The sequence below is a fragment of the Saimiri boliviensis genome, chromosome 9, assembly GCF_048565385.1.
Source record: "Saimiri boliviensis isolate mSaiBol1 chromosome 9, mSaiBol1.pri, whole genome shotgun sequence".
Classification (NCBI taxonomy): Eukaryota; Metazoa; Chordata; class Mammalia; order Primates; family Cebidae; genus Saimiri; species Saimiri boliviensis.
In genome coordinates this window covers 30,792,029-30,804,477 of record NC_133457.1, presented here as the reverse complement: position 1 = coordinate 30,804,477, position 12,449 = coordinate 30,792,029, and the positions used below count along the sequence as shown (strand labels likewise).

The window sequence follows — 12,449 nt, the reverse complement described above, 5'->3', positions numbered from 1 at the left end:
CTCCACAATCACCAGATCCTTGTTACAGTGCCAAAGCTAAAACTGAACTGCAAAATATATTACATTCTAAAGGTATAAAAAATTATGCATGAATGATGTTTTTTCTGGTTTAACGTCAGCAATAGCATAAATGATTTTACCCCTGATCTTCAACAGAATACAGTCTGCTTTATCACAGATTCCGAAAGTGGTACATTTAGATATGGTTTTAGCTGAAATTTTTGGGAAGCATTTTTAATTTTGCTATTGGGCTTCAGAAGACAAACTGCTTTCAAGGTGCCTATATTCTAAAATATAGAATCTATCATAAAGTTTTTCCTTAGGACTAATAATTGCTTTTAAAAATAAATCCCCAAAAGAATCACATTGAGTCCTTCTGCTACCTCAATGTAAGCTTTTCTCCTAAATTAAATATAGTCTGTTCAGAAAAAAAAATTCATTTGCAATAACTATTATAATAATTGGTTTAGGCAGGATTATCTATGAATGGTAAGACCATTGGGGAAAATGTTTTTGGGGGACTGAGCATTCATATAATCTCAAAGTATCACCCTCCTTGATTATTAATTATAACAGAAGGCATAAAGCAATTTTCATGTTTTAATAATCAAGAAGATAGTGAATTCAAAAATAAAAATTTTGAAATGAGAATATGACAATAAAGCAAAAAAGCAATGTTATAAAGCCCTGTCAATGTAGTAAGGGGAAAAGAGAAATCTCTTTGAAGGTTAAGGTCCAGTTTTGGCTGGGCAAGGTAGCTCGCACCTGTAATCCCACCTACTCATGATGCTGAGGTGGGAGGATCCCTTCAGGAGTTTAAGACAAGCCTGAGTGACAGAGCAAGATCCTGTCTCTAAAAAAATTTTTTTAATTAGATGGGCATGGTGTAATCCCAGCTACTCAGGAGGATCATTTGAGACCAGGAGTTCAAGGCTGCAGGGAGCCATAATCGAGCCACTGGACTTCAGCTTGGTCAACAGAGCAAGAGTGTCTCTAAAAGAAAACACACCTAGCTTTGTATTGTGGATTACTAAGTCTCAATGTTATCATCTGTAAAATGGAGATAATGATATCTGTCTCTGAGTATTAGCATTAAGACTAAATAAATATAAATGCAGCTTAAGCCTGAGAAGTTGAGGCTGCAGTGAGGGAGCTGTGACTATGTCACTGCACTCTAGAGCCTCGGTGACAAAGGAAGACACTGACTCAAAAAATAAAAAATAAATGAAAATAAATGAGTGCAGCCAGGCGAGGTGGCTCATGCCATAATCCCAGCACTTCGAAAGGCCAACATGGGAGGATAGCTTGGGCACAGGAGTTCAAGACCTGTCTGGGCAACATAGAGAGACCTTGTCTGTATAAAAAATAAAAATAAAAAATTAGCCAGACATGGTGGTACATACCTATAGTCCCAGCTACTTGGGAGGGTGCAGCAGGAGGATTGCTTGAGCCTGAGCAGTTGAGGCTGCAGTGAGCCATGATTACACCACTGTACTCAGCCTGGATGACTGGTTTCTCCAAAAAAAAAAAACAAAAAACTGCAAAATACTTATCACAGTTCTTTTTCTTTTGTTCCATTGTTTTTAGTCAAGATTTTTTATATTTAGTATATAACAGTTACCATTTCAAATCAGTGGTGAAAAGACGATCTGCCTAATAATGGTATTAGAATAAATTTTGAAAAAAAGGTTGTGTCAGTAAACTATAAATGAATAAATTCACTGAAAAGATAATCACTTTAAAAGTTTCATAATAGGCCAGGCACAGTGGCTCACACCTACAATCCCAGCAGTTTGAGACCAGCCTGGCCAACATGGTGAAACCCAGTATATACTAAACATATAAAAAAATTAGCTGGGTATGGTAGCACACGACTATAATCCCAGCTACTTGGGAGAGTCACTTGAACCCCAGAGGCAGAGACTGAAGTGAGCCAAGATCGTGCCACTGCACTCCTACCTGAGCAACACAGCAAGATTCTGTCTCAAAAAACAAACAAAAATAAGCCAGGTGTTGTGGCGTGCATCTATAATCCCAGCTACTTAGGCGGCTGAGGCAGGAGAACTGTTTGAACCCAGGAGGCGGAGGTTGCAGTGAGCCTTCTTCATGCCACTGCATTCATTCCACCCTGGGCAACAAAGCAAGACTTCGTCTCAAAAATAAAAAGTTGCATAATAGAAGAAAAATAGAATATTTTTAGATGAAAAACACATCCACCTAAGATAACAAGTCCAGAAGCCATTAAGGAAATTTTTAAAAACGACAGATTTGATTACATAAAAATGAAAAACTCCAGCCTTTTCTCCAACAGGTTGGAGAAAAGCTGGCAACTTTAACAAAATGTCAATGTTCTGTCAACAAATTAATAAGAAAAATAATACAATAGAAAATGGGTAAATGGAAAAACAATTGAGAAAAATACAAATTATCATTAATATATAAAAAGATACTTGTAAAAAGTTTCCATTTTTTGCCAATCCAATTGTCAAAAATTTAAAAGACAGATAACATGCAATGGGAATACGAGGGAGAAGCTTCACTAGTCCTGTTGTTAAGAATATAAATCAGGCCGGGCGCGGTGGCTCAAGCCTGTAATCCCAGCACTTTGGGAGGCCAAGGCGGGTGGATCACGAGGTCAAGAGATCGAGACCATCCTGGTCAACATAGTGAAACCCCGTCTCTACTAAAAATACAAAAAATTAGCTGGGCATGGTGGCACATGCCTGTAATCCCAGCTACTCAGGAGGCCGAGACAGGAGAATTGCCTGAGCCCAGGAGGCGGAGGTTGCGGTGAGCCGAGATCGCGCCATTGCACTCCAGCCTGGGTAACAAGAGCGAAACTCCGTCTCAAAAAAAAAAAAAAAAAAAAAAAAAAGAATATAAATCAAGGCTGGGCGTGGTGGCTCACGCCTATAATCCAAGCACTTTGGAGGCCAAGGTGGGCAGATCACCTGAGGTCGGGAGTTCAAAACCAACCTGACCAACATGGTGAAACCCTGTCTTAATTAAAAAAAAAAAAAAAAAAAAGAATATAAATTAAGCTCTTTTGGGAAACTGTATCAAATTTCAAGATAGGCATATCTTTGACCATATTTGCAAGAATATATATTAAATATAAGGATGCTCCTTCAACATTATTTTATTTTATTTTATTATTATTATTATTTTTTTGAGACGGAGTTTCGCTCTTGTTACCCAGGCTGGGGTGCAATGGCACGATCTCGGCTCACCGCAACCTCCGCCTCCTGGGTTCAGGCAATTCTCCTGCCTCAGCCTCCTGAGTAGCTGGGATTACAGGCACGTGCCACCATGCCCAGCTAATTTTTTGTATTTTTAGTAGAGACGGGGTTTCACCATGTTGACCGGGATGGTCTCGATCTCTTGACCTCGTGATCCACCTGGCTCGGCCTCCCAAAGTGCTGGGATTACAGGCTTGAGCCATCGCGCCCGGCTAACATTATTTTAAATAGTGAGCTGATGAAGACAACTTTAAATGTTCATCAATCCAAAAAAAGATTAAACATATTATGGTGGCTGGGTGCAATGGCTCATGCCTGTAATTCCTACACTTTGGGAGGCCGAGGCAGGAGGATCTCTTGAGCACAGAAGCTTGAGACTAGCCCTGTCTCTACAAAATATTTTTTAAAATTAGCTGAGCCTGGTGGCGAGTGCTTGTAATTGTACTACTCAGGAGGCTGACGTGAAAGGACTGTTTGAACCTGGGGTGGCTGAGGCTGCAGAGAGCCTAGTTCATGCAACTACACTCCAGCCTAGGCAACAGAACGAGACTCTCTCTTTAAAAAAAACAGCTGTAGAACACTATATACCAAATATAAAGAGGTCTGTCTGTCTACCATGGCACGGAAATATGACCACAATTTTTAAAATCAAGTTGCAGATGCATGTATAGAAATATGAACTCATTAACTAGACAAATAAAAGGGTATGTCTATATGTGTATGCACATACATATCTATACTTATAAATACACCGATATAATATAGAATATCCCAAACTGTTAATGATGGCTAACCCTAGAAAGTAGGAGCGAAACAGCCATAAAAAAAAATGAAAACATGTCTTCCACAGCAGCACGGATGGAACTGAAGGCCATTATCCCTAGTGAAAGAAATCAGAAACACAAAGCCAGATACCACATATTCTCACTTATAAGTGAGAGCTAAACAATGAGTAAACATGGACATAAAGAGGGAAATAATAGGCACTGCAGATTACAAAGGTGGAGCAGGGTGAGGGTTAAAAAATACCTATAGGCTACAGGTAATTTTCTAGGTTTTACTGTTCACTGTTCAGGAGATGGGTATAGTAAACACCCAGACCTCACCACTACATGATATAAGCACCTAAGAAAGAAAGAAATCTGCACTTGTACCCTTTAAATATATAAAAATAAAAATAAACTAACAAAGTGGGAGTGAGAGACTACAGGGGAACTTTCTACTTTATTTTTACTTTTTTATTTTTTAGAGACAGGGTCTCATTTTGTTGCCCAGCCTGGAGCGCAGTGGTTCAATCACGGCTCGCTGCAGCCTCGACTTCCTGGTCTCAGGTGATCCTCCCTCACCCTCCCGAGTAGCTAGGACTGCAGGCTAATTTTTTTGTAGAGATAGGGTTTCGCCATGTTCAGCTCAGGCTGGTCTCCAACTCCTGGGCTCAAGCGATTCACCTGTCCTGGCCTCCCACGGTGTTGGAATTATAGGCATGAATACCACCACACCCAACCTCTTTCTGTATTTCTATGTTTTTAAATTTTAGTTTTAGTGTCTTGCCTTTGGGCTCTGTATTTGGCCACTGGTGGCATTTTTGTTTCTACTATCATTCTCAGCCACATTCCTACACAGGTTAGCTGTCATGCACAGTGACTGCAACTTAGAGCAGACAGACAATAAACAATTGTTCAGGTCTTTCTGGACATTTCCACCTGAATACCTCACAAGCACCTAGAACTCAAAACTCAGTGAATTGGGCCGGGCGCGTTGGCTCAAGCCTGTAATCCCAGCACTTTGGGAGGCTGAGGCGGGTGGATCACAAGGTCAAGAGATCGAGACCATCCTAGTCAACATGGTGAAACCCCGTCTCTACTAAAAATACAAAAAATTAGCTGGGCATGGTGGCGTGTGCCTGTAATCCCAGCTACTCAGGAGGCTGAGGCAGGAGAATTGCCTGAACCCAGGAGGCAGAGGTTGCAGTGAGCTGAGATCGCGCCATTGCACTCCAGCCTGGGTAACAAGAGCGAAATTCCGTCTCAAAAAAAAAATTAAAAAAAAAAAAACAAACTCAGTGAATTGTTTCAGGCAATGAATTAACTTCTCCCACAAATCTCTTCTACATTCCCTAGTCTCTCTTAAACCTACGAGTTAAAGAAACCTGTAAGTTGTCCAACTCCCATCACCCCAATAGGCAATCTTTAATTCTATTGATATTACCCCTTAAAATTTCCAATGAATCCATATACTCTTTTCTATCTCCTTAAAATCTCTCACCTGGACTGCTTCGAAAGCCTCCAAATTAGTTTAACCCTTCACCAATCCATCTCCCATACTAATTTCAAGTGTTATCTTTCTAAAATGCAAATCTGATCACATATTTCTCTTAAAATTTTCATCGGCCAGGTACGGCGGCTCATGCCTGTAATCCCAGTACTTCAGGAGGCCGAGGCGGGCAGATCACCTGAGGTCAGGAGTTTGAGACCAGCCTGACCAACATGGAGAAACCATGCCTCTACTAAAAATACAAAATTAGCCGGGCATGATGACGCACACCTGTAATCCCAGCTACTCAGGAGGCTGAGGCAGGAGAATTGATTGAACCTGGGAGATGGAGGTTGCAGTGAGCCAAGATCATGCCATTGCACTCCAGCCTGGGCAAAAAGAGCAAAACATCGTCTCAAAAAAAAAAAAAAATGTCATCAATGAGAAAAAGTCTGAACTCTGCAGTATGACATTCAAGAGTCTCCACAATCTAGCCCCTGTGAACTTTCTTAGCCTCATTTCTTATCAGTGCCCACTTTATATCCTAATAAGGCATGACTAACAACCAAACTGATCTTAATTCACTAAACTTACCATGTGGTTGTTTAATGCCTATAACACCCACCAAACATCATTATTCACCAGGCAAACTCTTATTTATCCTTTAAAAACCTCAGACACGCCGTGCGCGGTGGCTCAAGCCTGTAATCCCAGCACTTTGGGAGGCCGAGGCGGGTGGATCACGAGGTTGAGAGATCGAGACCATCCTGGTCAACATGGTGAAACCCTGTCTCTACTAAAAATACAAAAAATTAGCTGGGCATGGTGGCTCATGCCTGTAATCCCAGCTACTCAGGAGGCTGAGGCAGGAGAATTGCCTGAACCCAGGAGGCGGAGGTTGCGGTGAGCCGAGATCGCGCCATTGCACTCCAGTCTGGGTAACAAGAGCAAAACTCTGTCTCAAAAAAAAAAAAAAAAAAAACCTCAGACATTTCTTCTAGGAAGACTTCCATCACCCCAAACTTCTCCCCAATATCCATTCCTGCAAATGCCTTACACACATACTTCAAATGTAACTGTTTATATTGTAACTCTTACATGTCTTTCCCTCCAAAAGTCTCTCAGTTCCTTAAAGGCAGAGCCTTACCTACCTCTATACTCTCTGTGCCTGCGACAGCATCACGTGCCTGGATTACAGAAGATGTTCAACAATATTTACTAAACTCAGTTTGAATAATCTCTAATATTTGAACCCTTAAACAAGACCGGAATTTTAAAAATTCATGTCTAAATTGGGCTTATTGTAAAAGGGAGGTGGGAGTTGCCATTGTTAGAAAGCCACCATGAACTAAGGACCTCTGGGGAGGATTTTTCTGTACAGAGTTGCTTCTTCCTGCTTTCTCAGTTTCTGCCTCTTCACATCTTTCATTTGCACATAGTCGGTTCTGGCCTCACCAGACTCCTCTTCAGCTTCAGTCCCCAGTGCTGACCAATTTCATCTCCATATTATCTCATTCAAACTTCTAAGGATTTTTTTGTACGTATTTGGTTTTGGTTTTTTGGCACCAGGCTAGCATGCTCTATTTTTTTCTCTCTCTGTGGCCAAGCTATGGATCAGTTGCCCTAGGGTTGGGTGCTGTGGCTGAAGCTCCAGGACCAATCAGCTAACATCCCCCCAACTCTCAATTCAAGATTCCTCTTGAATTTCCTCAGAACCATTACTAAAGTATATTGCTAAAATAATCTTGCATTTCTTTCAAAAACAAGTCTTGTCGAGACTTGTTCACAGTGAGAAAAATCTTACACACGTCTTCACTGAACCAGCTATTTCCAATATGCAGAGTCAACAATCTTTTATTTCTAGATGTGCACAGAAGGAATCCTCTTTATTATTACTGCTTGACAGCAGATTGAAAATAATTTTTACAAGCTTTCTGCAAAAATTTCTGTACATATATAATGTAAAGCAATGAGCAGTCCAGATGCTGCCCAAGTCTATCCCATAATATCAAGTAATTTTATATACGAATAAGCACATACTTCGACAGTTTATCACTAACTAACAAAACCTGTTTCTCTTCCTCCAAACTAATACCACTAGGTAATGATTGAAGGCCACTCACTGAAAACCTTCCATACTAGGGAAAGATGGGTGCAGACCATAAGAAGGGCATCTAAGTAAGACTTGGTGTTCAATAAAATTAAATTTTCACTGCTATTAATCTCCTGCTTAAAAACTAGAAATTAATTGGCTGGGCCCAGTGGCTAATGCCTGTAATTCCAGCACTTTGGAAGGCCAAGGCGGGTGGATCACTTGAGGTCAGGAGTTCAAGACCAACCTGGCCAACGTGATAAAAATTCGTCTTTACTAAAAATACAAATTAAAAAAAATTAGCCAGGCATGGTGACAGATGCCGGTAATCCCAACTACTCGGGAGGCAGAGTCAGGAGAATCACTTGAGCCTGGGAGGTGGAGGTTGCAGTGAGCTAAGATCATGCCACTGCACTCCAGCCTGAGCTACAGAGCGAGACTCTTGTCTCCAAATAAATAAATTAATTAAATAAAAACTAGAAAATAATTAAATATTTATTAGAGAGATACCATGTTTTCACTAAGATCAAGTTTAACAGAATAACGACACTATATACATCTTTGAAAGGAGAGGGCTATTTATTCACTTAAAAATGCTTACTATTAAATGAGTCAACATTCACTGGAAAGAAATAATATTAGAAAAGGGTAGGGGGGCCAAGGTACAGTGGCTCACACCTGTAATCCAAGCACTTTGAGAGGCTGAGGTGGGAGGATCACCTGAGCCTAGGAGTTTGAGATCAGCCTGGGTAACACAGTGAGACCCTGCCTCTATTTAAAAAAAAAAAAAAAAAAAAAAAAAGGAAAGGGTAGAGGGATAAGAGGGAAAGCGATGTAATAATGGCCCTTCAGAAGATCAGAGAGAAAGAAAATTTTTTCAAATGCAGAATGTTCTTGTATTTCTTGTTATAAAGGAAGGATTTTCTATTTTAAAATCAGGTAGGTGTTCTAGTTAGCCAACCTGTTTATTAACTATGCTTATCCATGACTCATTTTAGCTTCATCTATATTAATGAGCAGCTGACTATGTAATACCACAACCATCAGTTTAGACTATATAAACACATAATCTTAACAGATCTCATTTCAGAGGACAGAAAGTTGGTACAATTTAGAGTTCTGATATTGTCTTTAAATGAGGCTTGAAATGAAGGTACCATTAGAAAGCTTTCATTGAGCAAATACCAGTATACAATAGGCAAGAGGTTATTTGTGCCTCAGCAAAATTTCACAGGTTTTAAAAAATAACGTTACCTTGAATGTCTTGAAAAAATTTTAGTAAAACACTAAAAAAGCCATAGGTCCTTATTCTCTTCTTTTTAATAAATGCAGCAATAATCCAAGAAAATTTGCTATTTAAACTCATGAAGTACAGCAAGACTTGGATTTCTTCTCAAAGGAGAAGCTTACAATGATTTTCATTTACTAACTAGGCCCATTTACATGTGTCAAACTAATAAAAATGGGAAAATAGAAATAAGCACTAATTTCTTACTTTTCATAGACTCATTGGAGAAGATTATCTCAATTTAATAAGTCAAGAATTTATGTTACTGAAAGCCTTAGGGCCAGGCATAGTGGCTCATGCCTGTAATCCCAGCACTTTGGGAGGCCGACTCGAGCAAATCATTTGAGGTCAGGAGTTTGAGACCAGCCTGACCAACAGGTTGAAACCCTGTCTCTACTAAAAATACAAAAATTAGCTGGGCGTGGTGGCACATGCCTATAATCTCAGCTACTAGGGAGGCTGAGGCAGGCTTGAACCTGGGAGGTGGAGGTTGCAGTGAGCCAAGATCGTGCCACTGCACTCCAGCCTGGATAACAGAGTAAGATCCTGTCTCAAAAACCAACAAAAATAAAGTAAAATGATAAAGTGAAACATCTCACTCATCACATTAAAGGTAAGGGTTAAAAAAAAAAAAAAAAAGCAAAGGAAGCTTTTTTTTCACCTTGCAAAGTTCATGGCTGAACATCCTCAAGGCAAAATAGCTCTTGTGACAACTACAAACTTTAAAAAAATATCCACACATTTCTTGGTACTGATTTAAAATCAAAATATTCTTAATCAATTTTAACCGTGTTTAAATACGAAGGTATCATACTGTCCAACATAACTGCCATATACTACCCCTGTATACTGTCAAGCTAATAATAAACAGGCCAGAGGCTTCATGGCAGCAAACCAGTAAGTCCTTACATCAAATCAATATAACATTTAGGGTCTTCGATTTTCTTTTCTTTTTTTTTTTTTTTGAGACGGAGTTTCGCTCTTGTTACCCAGGCTGGAGTGCAATGGCACGATCTCGGCTCACCGCAACCTCCGCCTCCTGGGTTCAGGCAATTCTCCTGCCTCAGCCTCCTGAGTAGCTGGGATTACAGGCACGCACCACCATGCCCAGCTAATTTTTTGTATTTTTAGTAGAGACGGGGTTTCACCATGTTGACCAGGATGGTCTCGATCTCTTGACCTCGTGATCCACCCACCTCGGCCTCCCAAAGTGCTGGGATTACAGGCTTGAGCCACCGCGCCCGGCCGGGTCTTCGATTTTCTTTGAAATCAAAACAAGAGAGGCAGTTAGAGTTTGCTATCTTCACTGATCCTCTCAGGAATGTAAAAGTATGCACTGCAATTTCAACCTCGCACTGCTTTTTAAAGCAATTTACTTCTACCTGGACAAGCAGTAAAGTAAGCCAAAGTAGCCGGGTTTTGTTACTTCTCAGTCTCCAATCTTCATGGTCACACATCTCACGTTTCTAATGCTCCTAAACATAATTATCTCAAAAAAATTTCAAAACACAACTGAATTCAAAGGAAGGGGGGCACTTTGCGTCACTCATAGAAAATGATTTCACAAAATGAACTTAGAACTGGGTTATTTCTTGTAATCATAGCAAGGGAGTGAAGATCAGAGAATTGAAAACTGTGCCTAAGCTAGTCTCCTCACTTTGCAGTATTTCACCCTATCGGGTAGTTTTTGAAACAACACTGAGAAAGAAAGGCTCACAAAAATTTGACTTACATATAATACAACTTGATGAGACATAAGTACCCAGTGCACGTCCCTGAAAACGCCATCGACTTGACTCTTAAATATAGCCCTATGTCTAATATACTGGCAGTACAGATACACTTCGTGAACACAACGGTGATGAAGGTAAATCTAAGAAAACCAGAGGCATTAGGCCTGCTGGTATCAAAAGGGCCAGCTAACTGAAGCAGTCCCGTTTTCTATGCCCACAGCAAACTGAGTTAACTAAGCCATCATAAGTTGGAATCCTCAACTCGCAACCTCAAACACGCCCATACTTAAGGATGTAAGGCCCCTACAAAGCTCTCAGTAGACGCGTCGCTCGTCCACACCAGGTGCACCTACTCTATCCCTAGGTTCCTCCTCGGACCCTACCACACCTGCGGGCGGCCCCAGTCCCGCGTCCCCTAGCTTCGCTCCCACCCCCATCACTCCGTCACTCACCCTGAGTCACCCGCCCGCGCGCCCGCCCGCCCACAACACCTCCAGCCCCTCACCCTCCCCTCCTCCACATCGAGCGGAGCCGGCCTGTCCCCTCCCGCCCACCGCCCTGCCCCAGGAGACTCACCCGCGGTAGTACGCTTTCACCCGGACCTGGTGGGAATGGTCCCCGCTGCCGCCGCCTGCCACCGTGTGGGACATGGTGCTGCTGTCCCTCTGGGTCGGCATCTCCTCACTCCCCCGCCTCAACGCTGGAGGCCGGGGGGCGCGGGGGCGCTCCGGACGCCGTGGGGGACTCCGCCGCCCGCGCCTGTCCTAGGGCTGCGACCGTCCGCCCACCTACCTGCCCACCTCGCCCGCAGCGCCGACCCAAGGGTCGCCTTGCCCGAGGAGCCGGAACCGCGCGGCTCCTCCCACTGCCCGTAGGCGCCGCCGCCTCCGCCGCCGCACGGGCCCAGGACACCTCCTGCCTCGATCCCTCCCACTCCGCTCGCTCCAAAGGCCCACATTCCGGGGTAGGGCGGGCGCAACCATCGAGCCAACTCAAGGAGCCTCGATGCCGGACTGAACCATCCTTGCGGGGGCAGAGAAAGGAGACGGCGGAAATGGGAGACCCTGATCATGGCATCCATCACGCCCCGGATGGGTGCTTTCACGCGAGCTGTGATACAGACATGAACAGGTCTGATTCACTAGAAAGTCCCTTCCCTGCAGGGACAATGATAGGGACAAATTCCGCGACACCTCACCCTAGCCTCGTAACTTGGTCACGTCTGCGGTCGGCCGACTTGGCACCCGGGATAGATGTGCGTGCAGGTTTCTGGGATTTGGAGTCCTCATGGGATTCTGGGACTTGAGGCTCCTTGCGCCTAGGGGGCCGCGCCGTCCGGCTGGTGGAGTCCGCCTCCCCAGCGTGCTCCCTGGAGCTCTCGGGGTGGAAAACCTGCATCCAGCTTGGGCATCTGAAAATACTGGGAATGACTGGGCTTCCTCACGTTCTAGACTTTATTATCTGATGAAGTCTCCCTTCTATTTGCATAAATCGTCTAAATTATACATGCCTTTTTGGGGAATAAGAATTTGGTTACCTGCTCACTCAGCGTAACCTTTTTTTATGGAAATAATTTAATAACATGTGTAGCAAATATGTTAAAGGAAGAAACAACCAAAAGATATGAAAACCCGATTTTTATTCTTTGGCGGCCCCCATACCTAGGCACTTGTAGACTACTGCCCCTGCATGGAACAAGAGCATAAGGAATACTTACCCAATCAATTCTGTCAATCCAAGAGCATTTCATTCTGTTAAAAATTGGTTTACCAGGCCGGGCGCGGTGGCTCACGCCTGTAATCCCAGCACTTTGGCAGGTCGAGGCAGGCGGATCATCTGAGGTC

At 42.8% G+C, this 12,449-nt stretch overlaps 1 protein-coding gene across 1 annotated transcript in view; it reads right to left on the bottom strand.

Annotated features, from left to right (window-relative positions):
- PRKCI (protein kinase C iota) overlaps positions 1 to 11,554 on the bottom strand; it is a 92,733-nt gene extending 81,179 nt beyond the window's left edge. Inside the window, exon 1 of the mRNA XM_039480162.2 lies at positions 11,182 to 11,554. Within this exon, the coding sequence (XP_039336096.1) occupies positions 11,182 to 11,282 (101 nt within the window). The 5' untranslated portion in view covers positions 11,283 to 11,554. The remainder of the gene's footprint in view (positions 1 to 11,181) is intronic.
- Positions 11,555 to 12,449: the final 895 nt, after the last annotated feature.